At 45.5% G+C, this 21,068-nt stretch overlaps 1 protein-coding gene across 1 annotated transcript in view; it reads left to right on the top strand.

The window, feature by feature from the left end:
- LOC149434285 (protein MTSS 1-like) overlaps positions 1–21,068 on the top strand; it is a 234,247-nt gene that overhangs the window by 165,099 nt on the left and 48,080 nt on the right. Inside the window, exon 6 of the mRNA XM_089663857.1 lies at positions 2,916–2,990. Coding sequence (XP_089519983.1) covers positions 2,916–2,990 — 75 coding nt within the window. The remainder of the gene's footprint in view (positions 1–2,915; positions 2,991–21,068) is intronic.

Raw genomic sequence — 21,068 nt, 5'->3', positions numbered from 1 at the left:
GGAGGGGAGTCACATGCATAAATAGATCTTACCAGCGTGCTTTTGTGGCTGCGATCTGCTTATGTAAAAGCGTTGCCAAGCACTTATTCCTTCACACCACTCTCGCCTTTTTATCAGAACATTTCCTGTAGAAATTAAAAAAAAAAAAAAAGAGAGAACTTTTAAAACACAACTCCTTTTACTGTATCCAAGCAATTCAAACATTTTAGCAGACATTGCCATTTAAAGTGAAATTTCAACCTAGATCTAACGAAGCATTAAGCTGCTCCCACCCCTCTTCTAAATCCTATTCTGACTACTCTGTAGAAGGAAGATGCTAATGCACTTCCGCCTGGCAGTACTCGGGTCATTGGTTCGAATTTCAACCACGGCACCACCTGCCTGGAGTTTGCATGTTCTCCCTGTGCCTGCGTGAGTTTCCTCCGGGTACTCCGGTTTCCTCTTACACTTCCAAAAACATGCTGGTCGGTTAATTGGCTCCTGTATAAATTGGCCCTGCTATGTGTATGTATGAATGTGAGTTAGGGACCTTAGATTGTACACCCCTTGAGGGTTAGGGACCTTAGATTGTACACCCCTTGAGGGTTAGGGACCTTAGATTGTACACTCCTTGAGGGTTAGGGACCTTAGATTGTACACCCCTTGAGGGTTAGGGACCTTAGATTGTACGCCCCTTGAGGGTTAGGGACCTTAGATTGTACACTCCTTGAGGGTTAGGGACCTTAGATTGTACACTCCTTGAGGGTTAGGGACCTTAGATTGTACACTCCTTGAGGGTTAGGGACCTTAGATTGTACACTCCTTGAGGGTTAGGGACCTTAGATTGTACACCCCTTGAGGGTTAGGGACCTTAGACTGGACGCCCCTTGAGGGTTAGGGACCTTAGATTGTACGCCCCTTGAGGGTTAGGGACCTTAGATTGTACGCCCCTTGAGGGTTAGGGACCTTAGATTGTACACTCCTTGAGGGTTAGGGACCTTAGATTGTACACTCCTTGAGGGTTAGGGACTGATGTGAATGTACAATATATATATATGTAAAAGCGCTGTGTAAATTGACGGCGCTATATAAGTACCTGAAATAAATAAAAATACCTATTCTCAGGGCGCTCCGGTCCGGTCACGTGATTGTCTCCCAGTGGAATCTTCAGTGTAGAGGAGAGAAAACCAACAACGGATGCTCCATAGGAAGTCTATGGGTGATGTCACTGCCGAGGCATTGCATCCATTGTTGTTGATTTCTCCCCTGAAGCTGACTGCTGAGGAGATCACATGACTGGACCCTGGAGCGCTCTTGAGAATAGGTAAGTATATGCATCTTCCACCTAAAGGGGAGGTGGGAACCCTTATATGTTCCGTTAGAGCTAGTCTGGAATTCCACTTTAACTTTTTTGTCCTTTTCAAGCTGTCATGAAGGGACCATCATCATGCAAGTAAACGGTCTAAAGCGGGGCATATATGGAGCGATTTTCTTTTCTGCAAACACGGGTTGCAGGAAAGGAAATTGCTCATTTCCCCCATCAACACAGTCAGTGATGAAGGGGGGTAATCCCTCTCGCAGAGCCATCGTGTTCTCCCAGCGGTGGGGTGGGGCAAGACTTTCGTGCCAGGAGAACACGGTGATTGCTGCTAGCAATAACTGCATGTAAAATCCTACGGGCTGGTTGTACCCAAGTTGATCGATCAACTTTGGTACATTCAGCCTGACCAGACACGGTTTGAACCATCCATGGGTAGCTTTAAGCTGCCCATACAGCTATAGATTTCCTACAATTCAGATGGATGAATCTCCTGTTTGGCCACTGGCTTACAAAAATACCCAAACAATGTCTTTAGGGTTTCAAATAGCTGGTTTACTGCTGAGCTGTGGCTACAGAACTAATGACAGGCTTTTTAGTAGCACAAACACAGCTGAATGTCCAAAGCTGGCCATACACTAGCAGATGTTTGTACGAACATTCATTCAATAATTTGTACAGATATTCTCTGTACATCTGATAGCTTGGCAAATTGCATTCAATAGTGCTTCAAAATTGCATTGGCTTCTAACAGTTGCTTTTGGAACAAATCGACTTTCCCAAAAGTAAACCACATACACTGTTAGAATTCATGTTGCTGAATTTGACCCCACTTATCAGAAAATTGAACAAATGTTCTTAAAACAAAAAAAATCTTCACAAAATTCTGCTGTGTACAGCTTAGGAGGGGGATACAATTGACCCTTCTCTTCTCCTGCAGTCTAAATCTTTATCATCCAATCGCTGTGGTTCCTCCCATGATAGGTGACGCTATCCTGCCACCTCTCCAATCCCTCAAAGTGTCTGAACCTACATGTTTATGTGACCTCCCTGCAGCACCCTTTAAAATTTGAGGCTGTTTTTTGCTGGCTCTTTCATATTGACCACCCAAACCGAACTGCATTTTATTCAGAACATCAAAACAAGAACATAAGAGGTCATCAGGTACATTTGAACATTAACCAGCACCTGGTTAAAACACTACTAGTATGTGGCCCTCAGCCAAGCTAGCACAGAGGTCAGTTCTCTTCTATGGACTTTATGGAAGATCATGTTGATACAGCACAGACCATGCTAAAATATTTCATCTCACAAAATTTAAAGGGATCTCTGCAGACAATTTCCAAAGGATAAGCTGTTCCTATTGCTCATGGTTGTTTACAAACTTAAAGTTTGCACCAATGACCAGAGATCAGATCTGCTCAGAGCAGCTCATCTTAACGTGTTTGTAATGTAAAAAAAAATAAAATGAAAAATTGGATGCCGTGGGCAGAGAGCAGCTACTTATTCTGTCGTGAATCCCTCGTGGTTAGGATTTAAATTGTGTATCGAATTCTACAAGATTCTCGATTTGCTTTCCGTTGTGTCTCACATTCCGCTGTTCTCTATTTGTTTCCAGAGTACAAAAAGGCCCGGGCCGAGATTAAGAAGAAATCTTCCGACACAATAAAGTTACAGAAGAAAGTAAAGAAAGGTAATGGTCCATTCTGTTTCTGTTGGATAAAGATACTAGATGTTCCATATTCTGCTTCCTTCCGCATGTTGTGTTCTCTGCGTTGCCGGCTTTCTGGTCTGGGAACTTTAAACAAGCTGCTCTGGTTATGTAGAAGGGCATTGCTTCACAATAAGTTGGCTAGTAAAATATATTGCTTTTAGGAATTAGGCCTCATGTACACAGGACACTTCTGAACGATGGAAACTGACTGAGCCGCGTTTGCATAATGCGTTTATGCGCGTTTTGCATTTAGAAGCGGTTTTTAAAGATAAGCACAGGAGAACCTCCCAAATGCCCCGAATGCACTGAAAAGTGTTAAATTATTAACTATTTCAGACTGTTTCAGAGAAATACTGAGAGTAGAAGCAGAGACAGCAGTATGTGTTGAGATTAGCTTAGGTGTGAGTTGCTCATAAACATTTCTTTTGTTTCCAAGGGTGGGAAAGGTGTCTGGTGGAGGGAGTTATTAAGGCCACCTGGCAGGGGGTCTTCATGAGGAATTTGAGGTGTGAATGGTCATTAACATATCTTTTCTTTCCAAGGGTGGGAGAGGTCTGAGGTGTGAATGGTCATTAACATATCTTTTCTTTCCAAGGGTGGGAGAGGTCTGAGGTGTGAATTGGTCATTAACATATCTTTTGTTTCCAAGGGTGGGAGAGGTCTGAGGTGTGAATGATCATTAACATATCTTTTCTTTCCAAGGGTGGGAGAGGTCTGAGGTGTGAATGGTCATTAACATATCTTTTCTTTCCAAGGGTGGGAGAGGTTTGAGGTGTGAATGGTCATTAACATATCTTTTCTTTACAAGGGTGGGAGAGGTCTGAGGTGTGAATTGGTCATTACAATGTGTGACAAGCTTGGTAGGAACATCCTGTGTTCAGTGTTTTGTGCATTTGAGTACCTTGAAAACGCTTCCCATGCATTTTTCATTATGAAAAAAGGCTCTGGCCAGTATTGTGAACTGGAAGAGTTAAAAAAAAAAAATTTTCAAGCGCTTATAAACGTGATTTGCCACGTTTACAAGCGTTTTGCATTTGAAACGCTGATAAAATCCACTGCTGAACGCATGTTTTCTGCGTTCAAAAAACTACTGTAAACTCAAATGTCTGTAAATGAAGATGTGTACATGGACACATAGGAAAACATTAGGGTGAGTTCAGGGGCTCCTGAAAAAATGGCTGAACAGCTCCTAAACATGAGTTTATCAGCTGCAGTGTACATGAGCCCTTAAGCATCTCCACCTTTCTAGGGATTGTGATAATTACCGTATTTTTCGCTCCATAAGACTCACCTGACCATAAGACGCGCCTAGGTTTTAGAGGCGAAAAACAAGAAAAAAAATATTCTGAACCAATGGACTGCAGACACAGTACAGGGGATGACCAGAGACTGCGGACACAGTGCAGGAGATGACCAGAGACTGCGGACACAGTGCAGGAGATGACCAGAGACTGCGGACTCAGTGCAGGAGATGACCAGAGACTGCGGACACAGTGCAGGAGATGACCAGAGACTGCGGACACAGTGCAGGAGATGACCAGAGACTGCGGACACAGTGCAGGAGATGACCAGAGACTGCGGACACAGTGCAGGAGATGACCAGAGACTGCGGACACAGTGCAGGAGATGACCAGAGACTGCGGACACAGTGCAGGAGATGACCAGAGACTGCGGACACAGTGCAGGAGATGACCAGAGACTGCGGACACAGTGCAGGAGATGACCAGAGACTGCGGACACAGTGCAGGGGATGACCAGAGACTGCGGACACAGTGCAGGGGATGACCAGAGACTGCGGACACAGTGCAGGAGATGACCAGAGACTGCAGACAGTGCAGGGAATGACCAGAGACTGCAGACAGTGCAGGAGATGACCAGAGACTGCAGACAGTGCAGGAGATGACCAGAGACTGCAGACAGTGCAGGAGATGACCAGAGACTGCAGACAGTGCAGGAGATGACCAGAGACTGCAGACAGTGCAGGGGATGACCAGAGACTGCAGACAGTGCAGGGGATGACCAGAGACTGCAGACAGTGCAGGGGATGACCAGAGACTGCAGACAGTGCAGGGGATGACCAGAGACTGCAGACAGTGCAGGGAATGACCAGAGACTGCAGACAGTGCAGGAGATGACCAGAGACTGCAGACAGTGCAGGGAATGACCAGAGACTGCTGACCTTTGGGGAGGGAGGGGGAGCGGGTACCTGAATTTGAGAGGTACCCGCTCCCACTTCCACGGAGTTGTCCTTCTCTCTTCTTCCCGGGCCGGCTTCTGTGACAGCCGGGTGCCCACTGCGCAGGTGCGAGAAGCGCTGCGCTTTGTGAATGGCCCGGCGCCTTCTGGGACCTTTCATGTGTCCCAGAAAACACTGGACCATTCACAAAGCGCAGCACATGCGCAGTGGGCACCCGGCTGTCACAGAAGCCGCCGTGGGAAGACTGCAGCGCTGGAGCGAGGAACAGGTAAGGCCCTGCAGGAGAGAAGAGCTGAGCGGCCGGCCCGGTGTTCTGACATGGTGGCGGCAGAAATACCGGACCGGCCGCTTTATATTCGCTCCATAAGACGCACTGACATTTTCCCCCCTTTTTTTGGGGGAAAAATGTGCGTCTTAGGGAGCCAAAAATACGGTAGATGTTTTTCATACTTTACCAACAGGATTGTTTAACCACTTCCCTCGGCTAGACGTCATGACACCCCACGAGGGAAGTGGTTATACCAGGATAATGCCTGCACCTGTAGTCATCATTCCGGTATCAAAATTTACAGCTGGCAATAGGCTTTTAAGCAACAGCTCCACTACTAGAGAGAGGAACTGACTTTGTTTCTCCCTCTCTGTGACCCCAGAAACTGGAAGTAACAAGGATTTAATCATTTTTGGTTTCGGCTCTTTGTTTACCTGGTTGTTAGCGGCCAGAAAAGCAGACCAATCTGTGTCTGAGCCGTTGGAGGCCAGAGGATAGATTTGGGGTCTAATAGATTGTATTGTGTTAGAAAAACCGCTGTGCAAATACCATGTGACAAAAAAAATTGCAACACCTACTATTTTATTCTCTAGGGCCTATACTAAAAAATATATATCATTTTTGGGGGTTCTGTGTAAATTTTCTAGCAACAAATGTAGATTTTTAGATGTGTGTGAGAAGTGTCAGAATTATCCTGGTAGGCAAGTAGTTAATCAGCTATAACAGGGGTCCCCAAACTTTCTAAACAAAGGGCCAGTTTAATGTCCTTTAGACTTTAGGGGCCCATACTTAGCCCAGTGGGAGTGAACAGTGTCCCATCTTTTGTTCCCCATTGTTGGTGTAAGTTGGAGGAATAGTGCCTACTCATTGGTGTCAGTAGAAAGAAAAGTGCTTGATTGTTGGTGTCAGTAGGAATGATAGTGCCCTATGGTTGATGTCAACGGCAGGAATTATGTCCAATGGTTGATGTCAGTGGGAGAAAAAAATGCCTCAAGGGCCAGATATAGGCAAGCAAAGGGTCACACCTGGCCCCCAGGCCACAGTTTGGAGACCACTGAGCTCGTTGTACAATAAGGGGGCTTTTCCTGTAAGAGGCAGGATTCTATATTTCTCACTCTAAAGGGGCCCTTGTTCTTTTCTTTAGGTTTCTCTTGTAGAGGAAGAGAAGGTTGAGCAGAATTGTGTAACTTATAACAGCTTCTGCCGTATTAACTTAAAGGTTATGTTACCTTTGCAATAAAATGCACTAGGCAGTCAAGGGACTCCAGTACTTTAAATAAAAGCACCACGTGGCTTTAAAATTTGGCGTTTAATTTAAGAGCCACACCTGTAATCCTAAATATGGATATGCGAGTGCTATTATAAAGTGACAGCAGCTAGGACACCTAAAGGTACCATAAAACCTTGAAATGTGGATAATATATAAGAAGTAGTGCAGCGCTGTTATATGAATCTGTAAAGAATTATGAGTCAAGCAATACTGCAATATAAGTGCAATATTATTCGGGTGCAAACGGTGGTTTTCTACCACAAGTGAATGGTTAGAATGTAAGTCAGTAAGAATGAATCCAAATTGTAGACTTGTAGGTCATATCAGATCTAAATTCTAGAAGTTCAGTTCCTTATAATCGGTGATGTGATGAAAAAACAAGAAATAAGTGAATTGCGCACTCACCAGAAGTGCGCTATCAAACCGCATTTGAGATTATAATCGTCTCATCGGGTCAGCCAGGACAATCACTTTCAGGTATGGTCAGGTTTCTGCACCTTTAGGGCCCCTCAAATGGTATCACTGTCCCAGGACACTTCTAAAACGGCCTCTGCGAATGGTGAGACTCGCAGAGAGCCCAAGAATAATGCCACATAGCGTGATACTGCATTCAATAGGGTATTTATTCCAACAAAGGTGCAACACATACAAGGAAAGACTAAACCAAAAGACTGACCATGTGTATAAAGATGGTCACCAAGGGCGGCAGGACGTTAGGATGATGTAGCCCCTAACTCTGATGCGTTTCGTGCGAAGCACTTAGTCATAGCCTGCACCCTATGACTAAGTGCTTACGCAGAGGCCGTTTTAGAAGTGTCCTGAGACAGCGATACCATTTTGGGGTCCTTAAAGGCACAGGTGCAGGAACCTGACCATACCTGGAAGTGATTGTCCTGGCTGACCCAATGAGACGATTATTATCTGAAATGCGTTTTGATAGCGCACTTCTGGTGAGTGCGCAATTCACTTATTATTTTTTCATCACATCACCGATTATAAGGAACTGAACTTCTAGAATTTAGATCTGATATGACCTACAAGTCTACAATTTGGATTCATTCTTACTGACTTACGTTCTAACCATTTACTTGTGGTAGAATACCACCGTTTGCACCCGAATAATATTGTACTTATATTGCAGTATTGCTTGACTCATAATTCTTTACAGATTCATATAACAGCGCTGCACTACTTCTTCTATATTATACCTGTAATCCTGTTGCGGCTTACCCACAGCCTGACTGAAGATCTACTAATGAGAGAGATCCATGCTGTCCTGGCCAGTTCCTTGGGCATGCTGCTGGCATCACTGGAACGATTGCTCTCCATCTTTCAAGTGCTGCCCCTGTTGTCACAGCGGTTGAGTCCAGCACTGTTGCGACAAGGGGAAGGAGAGTGCGCTGTGCATGATCTCCCAGCTCATTCCAGTGATACCTGGAGTGTGCCCAACGTATTGGGCAGCTCAGATCACAGGCAGGACAGCATGGATCTCCCCCATTAGCAATTCTTCAGCCAGGCTGTGGGTAAGGTATGGGACTTAAGCTCCAAATTTTACAGCTAGGTTTCTCCCGCACATGGCAATAGCCTTCTGTACATAGAAGTAGACAAAGCATAGCCCTTTCAACAGTAGTAGAAGCCAGATTTTCTACCAGGCCTAGGATGCACATCTTTGGGGAAAGGACCTAGGTAGACAAGTTTGCAAAACTTTACCATATGGGTTCATAAGCACAATTTTTCCATAAGCCGGAAGGTATATTTTCTTTAGTGGATTGTTAGTAGTTGATGGTTTTTGCAGCTGTCGTGCCCATGGCTGTATATTTGCTCCGCATTATTTCTGTTCCATCACTTGTCATAATGAAGTGTGTTGTGATTGTCCAATGCATCATTTCTTAGATCTGTTGGAAGAGTTTAGGTTTCCATATGATGATGGCCATTCGTAGGGTTGTAGTGCAGGATGAGCACTTCCTGCCTTTAGTATACACACAGATTAATAGACTTGTTTTGTGGGGAAGGAAGTCTGACAGAGGAAATAGGAAAGGCAGGAAATGGCGGTGGGACAACTTTTCTAGTGATGAAGAAAAGCTCATTTCCAGTGTCCACGTTCTAGAAGTGAAGATCCTTCACACACAGACTGCCTGTTTCCACTGTGCAGTGCAAGTGTCTGTTGTCTACCAGGGGTGGCCTCTGAAGCCGGCATATGCAGATCTGTGGATTAAATCCCTCTTGTCCCTGTAGCTGTCATCTGATGCTGTCCCATACGTTGCTGGACTTCAGGTGGCTGTACCAGGATGATGCCTGCAGCTGGAAACATCATCCCATATTCTTTGTTATTGTAAATGCAATTCTAGCAGCTAAATTAGTCACTGGATTGCTTTTGCAACCAGTGGGAAGGGATGACCCCCTCCTCTCACCGCTTTCCGTAGCTTTCTCAAGCTCTCCCATCCCACCAGAAGGCCCAAGCAACCATCCGGTGCTTCTGCTGGCTGACCATAGAGTAATCAGACACCAGAACGGCTAAGATCACCTCTATGGTACAGTAAACCGGAAGCGATGAGCATCCATCACTTCCGGTTTCCCCAGATGTAAACAGCGCCATTTTTAAATTAGGAAAGCATCTGATCATATCGATCTTGGTGTGATAGGGCAGAGAAAAGATCTGGGGTCTAATAGAACAGAGAAAAGAAATTTAAAGCGCGCCCGTTCTTGTGTCAGCTGTAATATTTTGGATAGTCTTTCGCTTTCTGTCCTGATTAGTGGTCACCAGAACTCATAGATTGACTAGCCCACAAACTAAACAAGACTTCCCAGCACACTTACCAGCCAGCCTACAAAACAACCACATTGACTTTGTCTAACCGTTCACTTTAAAAATAGAGGGTTTTATTTGTACACATTTGTAAATATATGTGTATGCTGCAGTACCTACATCAAGGCTCCTCTGTGTACTGCGGTCCTAACTATAATTTTCAGTCCTCCAAGGTGGAGCACATATAGTAGTGGATAGATTAGGGCAGGTTTGCCTGGAGGGATCCTACCCCTTCTTAAAGGCACAGGGATGCACATGGCACAATGGCAGCTGAAGGCATACTGTGCGTCCCCGCACCCCACCTTTTGGTACAATAGGTTGACCCCCCCCCTCCAAAAGGGGACAAGTACAGCAGTACACTGACAAGTTCTAACCCATGCAATCTATTACAGGATAACTAAAGAGAGGGCTTTTCTTTTATAGTTTTGGATAGAGTGGAGAGTGATTTCTGCCCCATCAGGTTTTTATTGTTGTACCTGTTGTGGAGATTCACCCTCTTTATGGAAATTGTTCCCATTGTCTATGGAGATTCTCCCTCTCTGATTCTCCTGTTTGCCATTATCATCAAAAGTGAAAGAAAATCCCAATTTTTGAGTTGCCATCAGAACAGATACATTTCCATTGGGGACACTAGTTCTGGTGACAACCAGGGATTCCCTCACTTTAGAGGGATTTCCTCTCACTTCCTGTTTTGTCTAAAGAACAGGAAGTGAAGGGAAGTCTCCCCAATGAAACACAGATGACACAACAAAAACTTGACAGCTGTTCTAAAAGAATTGGAAAGAAATGTTATAGTTTTTGTTCTACTTTAAAAACAAAAAATATTTTGCTACAGGATAATCTTGCTGAAATCTTGTTCTGGTTGGTAGGATTGGCGAGCCGGTCTGCGGCTTGTCTAGGTTGCCATGGTAGCATAGAATGCCTTTGAAAGCTACTGAAAAACTGAACTGGCAGTGTTGAGTGAGCCCGCCGGCGGATGAGCGATGAACCAATGATCCGGATTGAAATCGCCTTAACGGTTTGTGTCTCGGCCTGGGCTCTGGTCAGCCCTCATTTGTGTTCCTTTGGCGAGCAGATGCGAGTTTCCAGAGCCATGTAAAGAAATTACCTCACGAGTTTACGCTCCTGAAAGGCGGTTTTGTCGCTGGCACAAATTTTTCTTGGCATCGCCAATTTCTGAACACAAAGATCTTCTTTAGCACATACCTAGCGATGAATGTGTTTCTCCTTGGAAAAGAAACTTAAACCACCAGCCAGCCGTTTTCAGAAAAAACATCTCTAAAAACCACATTGTTAGCCTTGCTGCATGCGCGCTGAAGGTTTCCGTTTTCCTGAATGCCCTGCCTGTTACGTTACTCTGTCCTGCGTACTGACACAAGGCCTGTAGTATATCTATGGAGGGATGAAGCAGGCGGCCATGTTGGATGAGGTCATCACAGTGTGATGTTATCCACTGTACCTTTCTCTTCCATTTCAACACACCTACTGCTACTTTGCATAACTGATATTCGAGTATATGTCTCACATTAAAGGGTCAGTTCACCTTTACCAAAAAAAACTGGCATGGACGGCTCCTGTTTCAATATATTTTATTCATTTATTACATATACTTTACACAGCACTTTACATAACTATTTATTGTACATTCACATCGGTCCCTGCCCTCATGGAGCTTACAGTCTAAGGTCCCTAACTCACATTCATACATACACATACCATGGCCAATTTAGACAGTCTTTGGAGTGTGGGAGGAACCCAGAATACCTGGAGGAACCACACACAGGCACAGGGAGAGCATGCAAACTCCGGGCAGGTTGTGCCGTGGCTGAGATTCAAACGGACAACCCAAGTGCTGCCAGAGAAAGTGCTAACCACTTAGCCACTGTGCTTCTTTTACAGTGTACTGTGCTGTGAAAAAGTATTTGCCCCCTTCCTGATTTTTTATGTTGTTAGCATATTTGTCACACTTAAATGATTCAGATCATCAGATTTTATTATTACACGAAGATAACCCGAGTAAAAAAGGAAAGAAAAAAAACCCTCAGTTTTTAAATATTTGCTAAATGATGAATGAACTGTGATTGACCACATTTTTTTGGAAAGCGGAGTTAAAATTCACTCGCCACATCCAGGCCTGATTACTGCCAGACCTGTTGAATCAAGAAATCCCATAAATAGAATTTGTCTGACAAAGTGAAGCACGCTAAAAGATCTAAAAAAGCAAAACATTGTTCCATGATCTAAAGAAATTCAAGAACAGATAAACAAAGAAATAGGCATGTATCCATCTGGAAAGGGTTACAAAGCCATTTCTAAGGCTTTGGGACTCCAGAGAACAAATGGCGAAAACTTGGAACAGTGATGAACCTTCCCAGGAGTTGACCGGCCTACTAAAATTACTCCAAGAGCACACTGTATATGCGTTGGCATGCATAGATCAACACATGCCAACACATCTGTTATCCATGGACCCTAAAGGAATTCTGTACCAAGAGAAAGGCAGAGGCTGAAACCTGTACTGACAATGCTGCTTGCCTGGCTGTCAGTGAATTAGTGACATTATATCAGGTGTCCTGACTTTCCTGGTATCCATGCTTGTTTGGGGTCCTTGGCTCAGGACTGAAACATCAGCCAGTGTCCGCAATCATCAAGGTTGACTACTCCAAACAGGCTAAGGAAACATTTAGAGCAAGGGTCTCCAAACTGTGGCCTGAGGGCTAGATGTGGCCTTTTGCTTGCCTTTATCTGGCCCTAGGGGCACTACTCCTCCCATTGATTTGAGGCACTGTTCCTCCCACAGACACCAACAGTGGTGTACTATTCCTTCCACTGATACCAAGGATAGGGCACTATTCCTCCCACCATCACCAAGGATGGGGCACTATTCCTCCCACCAACGCCAAGGATGGGGCACTATTCCTCCCACCGACACCAAGGATGGGGCACTGTTCCTCCCACCGACACCAGGGATGGGGCCCGGTTCCTCCCAACGGCACCAGGGATGGGGCCCGGTTCCTCCCAGCGGCACCAGGGATGGGGCCCGGTTCCTCCCAGCGGCACCAGGGATGGGGCCCGGTTCCTCCCAGCGGCACCAGGGATGGGGCCCGGTTCCTCCCAGCGGCACCAGGGATGGGGCCCGGTTCCTCCCAGCGGCACCAGGGATGGGGCCCGGTTCCTCCCAGCGGCACCAGGGATGGGGCCCGGTTCCTCCCAGCGGCACCAGGGATGGGGCCCGGTTCCTCCCAGCGGCACCAGGGATGGGGCCCGGTTCCTCCCAGCGGCACCAGGGATGGGGCCCGGTTCCTCCCAGCGGCACCAGGGATGGGGCCCGGTTCCTCCCAGCGGCACCAGGGATGGGGCCCGGTTCCTCCCAGCGGCACCAGGGATGGGGCCCGGTTCCTCCCAGCGGCACCAAGGATGGGGCCCGGTTCCTCCCAGCGGCACCAAGGATGCGGCACTACTCCTACTGACCACCAGCCCTGAAGCCATGTTTATTGTCACTGACACTGGTTCCGGGACATTTTCTACCCCCACTGGCTCCAATTTGGCCCGCCTAAAGTCTGAAGGACAGTATACTGGCCCTTTGAAAAGGTTGAAGTCCCCTGGTTTTAGAGGGTCATGAAAGTACTTGGTTCTGCAGCTCCAAAGCATGGAGGGGAGTCACTGACTGCAAGAGAAGAGTGCACAGACCTTGTGCAGTGAAAATGGAGTATTAATATAAATGACAATTGTCCCAGGATGTGCAGAACATCTCAGTCCAGTGGAGTGAAAATTACACTTAATGATATCCCTATTTTCCAAAAATAATCCACACACATTCACTTATTAATGACCCTGTAATCTGTTTTTCATGAAATCATTTCTTGATGTGCTTTTCCAACCCTTGTAATGTCCTCCATGAGCTCCCAAACCTCTCCTGTTTCCCCGATCATTTCTGTCTGTTTGGAACAAGCAGTGGGACCATGGAGAAGAAATGTAACCACCCCTTAACAGGAAGTCAGATCACAACAGCAAGAAAAGGAATTTGGAGGATGCTGAAAGCACTAAAAGGGTATTTTCTGAGTTAAAGTGCTTGCAAACCTCAGACATAAAATATGAACAAAGCATATCCCTCTATAGTGTATACTTGCCTCATTCCAGAGTACTAAGTGTCATTTCTTTCCACTGCCTTGTTTCTCTGCTTATAAGCATGACTCCCTTCTGACAAGTTTTCCTGACACCAAGAGAAAAAAGGTGACAAGGGGAGAGCTCCAGCACACAGCCTATGATTGACAGCCTCAGCTCTGTACCTGTAAGTTATTTGAAGATGTGTCCCTTCCCTCCAATCAGCTTTCAGAGCTTTCCTCATTGGTGTAATGTCAGCTCCCCACCTCCCTGCTTTTTAGAGTTGAGCAATCCTGAGCAAGTTCCACAATTGAATAGATTTAGAGAACAGATGCGGGTAGATAAACCGGTACAACTTATGTTTCATTTCTGTGTATCACCTGAGGTCAGTCACTTCGCTAGGTATATGTTAGGGTTTACAACCACTTTAATGATACATACTTGAATTGTTTTTTTTTTTTAAAGCAGAACTTGGTGTCACTTGAAGTCCACTAAATGCAGCCTGCCCCCCATGGCCAGAGATGGGACTGTATAGTATTTCTTGCAGCTGTTGGATAATTGCATTATTCACAGTCGAAGGGAAGTTATCATTTGGATATTTGTCCATAACATTTGGAGCTGTAGCTTATCTGTCCTGCCTGAGAACTATTATTTTACCAGAAATCGGTGGGTTTCCCTTGGGAATATTTTGGGGGTTCGTGTTTAAAAATAACAGAATTTCCGGCAAATGTGATGGCTTGTCTGAAGGGTTAAAGCCGGAGCAATCCCTGCAGTTCACAGAGCACAGAATTCCGGAGCAGCTAATACAGCTGTTATCCCAGGACGTCTGGCAATACCGACATGTCACAGACCGCAAATAATCACTTCCCAATCTCCGAAAACATCACAAGGAAGGGAGGATGATGGGTTCTCCCTCCGCAGGCTATAACCTACTTATGGAGTCATCCTCATCCACGCACAGCCAAGACACCATATACTACGGACGCCTCACAGTGAACTCATAACAAAGTCCTCGGAAATAAATAAATAAATAAATATATAAACGAATAAATATATAAATAAATATATGTAATATATAAAGTTCATTAAATTCCAAATATTGCGTGATCTGACACCACATAATTGAGATCCGTGCTTCACGTGAATGTCATGCATAATAGTGCCACCTCTGTGATCTCAGAACTGTCACCTCCAACGCATGTTAAACTTTGTGTTTATTCAAATATCTCCATTGTTGATCACTATCTTCTTCAACCACTAGGGACTGTCCACTCCTCTCCTTTCCTACATATATGTAGGAAGAAAAAAAAAAAAGGACACAGTTCTATTGCTGGTTTTCCTCCTGCACAGGGCTCATAGCCGTGGTATCTACCACCAACTGCTTGTAGGTCTGCAGGTCACTCACACCTTCCTCCAGGAGATCCTCACCCAGCAGACACACCTTCCTTAATTTTCTGCAGTGATCTGGCAGGACTTAATTTTCTGACTAAAGTTCTGCTTTAAGATTTTTATTGTTGTCTGTGTCTATGGGGGATGGGGGGGAGGGGCGAATTTTCCCTCTCCCCTGTTTAGCGACTACTATCAGTAGATCAGTAAGTGATGGGCAGTTCAAAATTTTACAGTTCTCACGGCAACAGGAAGCGAGGATAAATCTTCTCCTGTTAACGCACCTAATGTTACAGATCCAATAAAATGATTCTTCACAAAATTTGACCATCGCAATTGGCTGGGATGACATAACTCCCTGGCTTCTTTCACATTTGGGGTCCTCGGCCATCTTGATTGGTTGGGATGATATCATTCCAGGCTTCTTCCCCGTTCAGGTTCTTTGGACATCCTGATTGACTGGGATGAAATAACTCTCCAGCTTCTTCCAAGTTTGGGGTCCTCAGGCCATCCTGACTTGTAGGAATGATGTAACTCCCTGTCTTCTTTCACATTTGGGGTCCTCGGCAATCTTGATTGGTTGGGATGATATAATTCCAGGCTTCTTCCGTGTTCAGGTTCTTTGGACATCCTAATTGACTGGGATGAAATAACTCTCCAGCTTCTTCCAAGTTTGGGGTCCTCAGGCCATCCTGACTTGTAGGAATGATGTAACTCCCTGTCTTCTTTCACATTTGGGGTCCTCGGCAATCTTGATTGGTTGGGATGATATAATTCCAGGCTTCTTCCGTGTTCAGGTTCTTTGGACATCCTAATTGACTGGGATGATATAACTCTCCAGCTTCTTCCAAATTTGGGGTCCTCAGGCCATCCTGACTTGTAGGAATGATGTAACTCCCTGTCTTCTTTCACATTTGGGGTCCTCGGCCATCTTGTGTGACTGGGATGATATAACTCCAGGCTTCTTCCACGTTTGGAGTCCTCAGGCTATCCTAACTGCCTGAAATGACATAACTCCCTTGCTTCTTCCACATTTGGGGTCCCTGGGCATCTTGATTGGCTGGAATGATATAACTACCAGGCTTTTTCCAGTTTGTGTCTTTGAATATCCTAATTGGTTGGGATGATAAAACTCCCTGGCTTCTTCCACATTTGGGGTCCTTGGCCATCTTGATTGACTGGGATAAGATAACTCCAGACTTCTTCCAAGTTTGGGGTCCTCAGGCTATCTTAACTGACTGGAATATGTAACTCCCTGGCTTCTTCCAGGTCCAGCCATCTTGATTAGCTGGGATGATATAACTCCCAGGTTTCTTCTGGATTCAGAGTCTTCAGACATTCTGATTGGCTGGGGTGACATAACTGTCCAACTTCTTTCACGTTTGAGGTCCTTAGTCACCTTGACTGGCTGAAATTACTTAATTCCCTGGTGTCTTCTGGATTCGGGGGCCTGAGCCATCTTGGTTGCCCGGGATGACATAACTCGCTCAGGAACACCGTGCACCAAGGCAGACTTCCACAGCTCACTGTACATTCGAAAGTATCTTGCAAGGAGTAAAGTAAGATTACTTCGTTTGCAGAAGAGTTGTAGTCGTCCTCTTCTGGAATAAAAACCTTCCTGCTTGCAAGTTTTGAGATTCAGGGTTAAGTTCTGCTTCAACTTGTTCAGAAACCTTCTAACTAAAGGTTCTCCTCTCAGGCACCGATTATCATTCCTGTCCTGCTCGTGGGTGTATATTAGCGTGTGTTCCCTTTTAAGCGTTTAATTAACTTTCCCCAAATCTCGGCAACTCCAGACAAGCCTGTCACATCAGAATTTCCAGCGGTTGCTAATGGCCAAAGGCTGTGTAATAGAAAAACATTGTGAGTTTTCATTTTGTGACAAATATTTATGCTGGCTGGCCGGGAAGAGACGACTTTTATAGACTTTCCAAATACTGACATTACAAAATGAAGATACACGATGTCTGTTCCTATTCTTAGCTCCTTCCTCTCAGTTTTTAGTTGTTTGGTAAGTAATTTGCAGATCTCTAGGGTTCTCTGCAAAAAAAATGTGTCGTGTTATGGACTGACAACTTCAATGCAAAAAAAAATGGTAAAACCAGTGAAAATAAAATTACATTTCTCTATCATCCATTGAGGGACACAGCTTAATGATATTAAGCAAAGTAGGACTGTAGTGCCATCTACAGGAGTGGTTTGACCTACATGTCTCCTGTAGGTGGCAGAATAACCTCATATTGCCTAATCAACAAGAGCCGACTGATTAGTGGGACCATATGTAAACATAAATAGTCATTACATTTTTAATGACCAGAGTGCCAAGAAGTGATGCACCAATTTATCAGCCAGAAATGGTGTTATTGGCATTTTGCCAATCTGAAAAAAAGGTGCCGAAACATGCAAAGTCGTGTCTCATAGACTTGCATGCAAAACTGCCCCCCTAGTGACTTCAGTGCAAAATCGCATCTTATAGACTTTAATGCAAAGTTGCATCCCTATTGATTTTAATGCAAAATAGTCCCCTAGTGACTTTAATGCAAAATCGCATCTCATAGACTTTCATGCAAAAACGCCCCCTAGTGACTTCAGCGCTAAATTGCATCTCAGACTTTCATGCAAAGTCGTGTCCCTATTGTCTTTATTGCAAAATAGCCTCCTAGTGAGTTCAGTGCAAAATTGCATGTCATAGACTTTCATGCAAAAACACCCCTTAGTGATTTCAGCACAAAATTGCATCTCAAAGACTTTCATGCAAAAATCCCCCCTCCCTAGTGACGTCAGTGCAAAATCGCATCTCATAGACTTTCATGCAAAAACTCCCCCCCCCCCCCCCCCCCCCCCCTAGTGACTTAAGTGCAAAATTGCGCCTCAGACTTTCATGCAAAGTCGTGTCCCTATTCTCTTTAATGCAAAATAGCCCCTTAGTGACTCCAATGTAAAATCGCATCTCATAGACTTTCATGCAAAAACTCCCCCTAGTGATTTCAGCGCAAAATTGTGTCTCTGGACTTTCCTGCAAAAAATCCCCCCTCCCTAGTGATGTCAATGCAAAATCGTGTCCCATGGACTTTCATGCATAATCGCGTCCCCATTGATTTCAATGCAGAAACACCCCCTAGGGACTTCAATGCAAAATAGTCACCGTTTTTAAATTAAAAACTGTCCGTTTTTACGGTTTTCGGCCAAGTGCTTCCGGAATTTTTGGTTTCACACCAGAATTTGCATTTTGGCACTGTGTCTAGTGGCCCTGGATGTACTCACTGTGACCCGGGTACACAAATTTTGCGCTCGCAGACTGCGTCTCTGTGGTGCCAGAATCCAGATACATTATTAGTGGTTGTATGAAGAAGTCTTAAGGATGCTGCACTGCAACCAGTCGGTGGTGAAATGGCCTCAGCCTTGGACCCTGTCTGGGCACACTCTGGGGGTGGAGTGAAATGCATCAGTGTGAGGCCAGAGGGGTTCCTAGGCTGAGACCATTTCACTGTTTTATTTTGCATCCGACCGATTTGGAGTGCAGCGTCCTTAGACAACTTCATATAACCAGTATCTTGGATGTGTATCTGGATGCTGACACCTGATCACCGGGGCAGTCTGTAAGCACTTAGCCCGGTGCTCCAAATTTGTTTACCTATGTTGTTTAATACTATCCAGCTGTGTCCCTCAGTGGACTCAGCGAAAAGAATTTTATGGTAAGGTCAAAAATCTTGTCACTTATCCATTGAGGAACACCGCCTAACAGTATTAAGCAGGGTAGGGTTATACCGCTGCCTGCAGGAGATCTAGTCTCTTGTAGGTGGCAGTATAACCCTACATTGCTTAAAACAGGGATCTCCTGGCAGCCTCCAAACCCAGACACATCCATCGGATTGCCAGACCGAGAATCGTGATTGGTCACTCCAGAGAACACGTCTCCTCTGCTCTAGAGTCCAGTGGCGGCGTGCTTTACACCACTGCATCCGACGCTTTGCATTGCACTTGGTGATGTAAGGCTTGGATGCAGCTGCTCGGCCATGGAAACCCATTCCATGAAGCTCTCTACGCACTGTTGTTGGGCTCATCTGAAGGCCACACCAAGTTTGGAGGTCTTTAGCTATTGACTCTGCAGACAGTTGGCGACTTCTGTGCACTGTGCGCTTCAGCATGCGCTGACCCCGCTCTGTCATGTGACGTGGCCTACCACTTGGTGGCTGAGTGGCTGTTGTTCCCAGTTGCTTCCACTTTGTTATAATCCCACTAACAGTTGAGCGTGGAATATTTAGTAGCCAGGAAATGTCACGGATGGACTTATTGCACAGGTGACCACCTATCACGGGACCACGCTTGGAGTCACTGAGCTCCTGAGAGCGACCCATTCTTTCACCAATGTCTGTAAAAGAAGTCTGCATGCCTAGAGGCTTGATTGTATACACCTGGAGCCATGGAGGGGATTGGAGCACCTGAATCCCATGATTGGGAGGGGATTGGAACACCTGAATCCCATGATTGGGAGGGGATTGGAACACCTGAATCCCATGATTGGGAGGGGATTGGAACACCTGAATCCCATGATTGGGAGGGGATTGGAACACCTGAATCCCATGATTGGGAGGGGATTGGAACACCTGAATCCCATGATTGGGAGGGGATTGGAACACCTGAATCCCATGATTGGGAGGGGATTGGAACACCTGAATCCCATGATTGGGAGGGGATTGGAACACCTGAATCCCATGATTGGGAGGGGATTGGAACACCTGAATCCCATGATTGGGAGGGGATTGGAACACCTGAATCCCATGATTGGGAGGGGATTGGAACACCTGAATCCCATGATTGGGAGGGGATTGGAACACCTGAATCCCATGATTGGGAGGGGATTGGAACACCTGAATCCCATGATTGGGAGGGGATTGGAACACCTGAATCCCATGATTGGGAGGGGATTGGAACACCTGAATCCCATGATTGGGAGGGGATTGGAACACCTGAATCACATGATTGGGAGGGGATTGGAGCACCTGAATCACATGATTGGGAGTGGGGGCTAATACTTTTGGCAATATAATGTATTTAATTTTGTTAGGAAATGTTGTTCCTTGGTGTGCTCTTGCTGTCCAGCCTTTTGTTTTGTAATGATGGCTGAAGCACCTGACAGAACGACAGCTGCGCCGTATCAGCTGTGTCAGGGCTATGCCGGGGTTTGTCATTTCAGCCATTTGTTCCTTTTGGATTCTTTAGCTGCCACAAGTGACATTTCCAGAAGGATTCCAGGGATTTATGAGAGCATGAGGGGAAGCGCTTTCCTGGAAGTCAGAATAAAGAAATCTGAATTCTGATTGGTTGCTGGAACATCACAGGCATCCATACTGGCAAAGTATGTCTAAACCCTGAAGCAAAAATGTATTCTTTTGCAGCTTACCAGTCTTTAGATGTGTTGTCTGCTTTCTTTTTTTTTTTTTTGGTGTATCTGGTAATCCTGCAAATAGCTCACTTCCTGTCCCTGGGTGACAACGCTCACTCCTCTACTGTATCTATGAAGGGAGCCATGGTTGTCTCTCTAGGCTGGGCTTTACACAACGTCATCTCCATTACATAGGGCAGTGATGGTCAACTGGAAAATTATAGAGGGACTCAAGTGTGGCTCCCAAGACTTCCAGAGGGTCACACAGTAGCAGCAGATTTTTGCACCTCAAACACTTTTTGTATCGAGTATCGCAATGCACACTGAAGAAGTTGTACAATCGCCTCCAGCACTGCTTGCAGTGGCAGTAATAAATATAATCAATAATAACATGAACACATATTGATGGTCAGTGGCAGTGAAAGTTAACCCCCCCCATCCTTCCCCTGCATTGGTGGTGAATGGCCGTTAAATTTAACCCCACCCACCCCGGTTTGATGGTCATTGGAAGTGAAGTTTAACTGCACTCACTCTGCATTAATGGTCAGTGGCAGTAAAAGTGTCATGCTTACTTGTGTGCAGTGGCTTTGCACAGAGTAGACCGAATCCTCCTCTTCTTGTGTCTCCCTACGGAGCTCCT

Source organism: Staurois parvus, unplaced genomic scaffold (assembly GCF_062004578.1).
Source record: "Staurois parvus isolate SC_StPar_1 unplaced genomic scaffold, SC_StPar_1.0 ptg001787l, whole genome shotgun sequence".
NCBI lineage: Eukaryota > Metazoa > Chordata > Amphibia > Anura > Ranidae > Staurois > Staurois parvus.
Note: the sequence above shows the minus strand (reverse complement) of the source record. Positions and strands in the feature narration are given on the sequence as shown.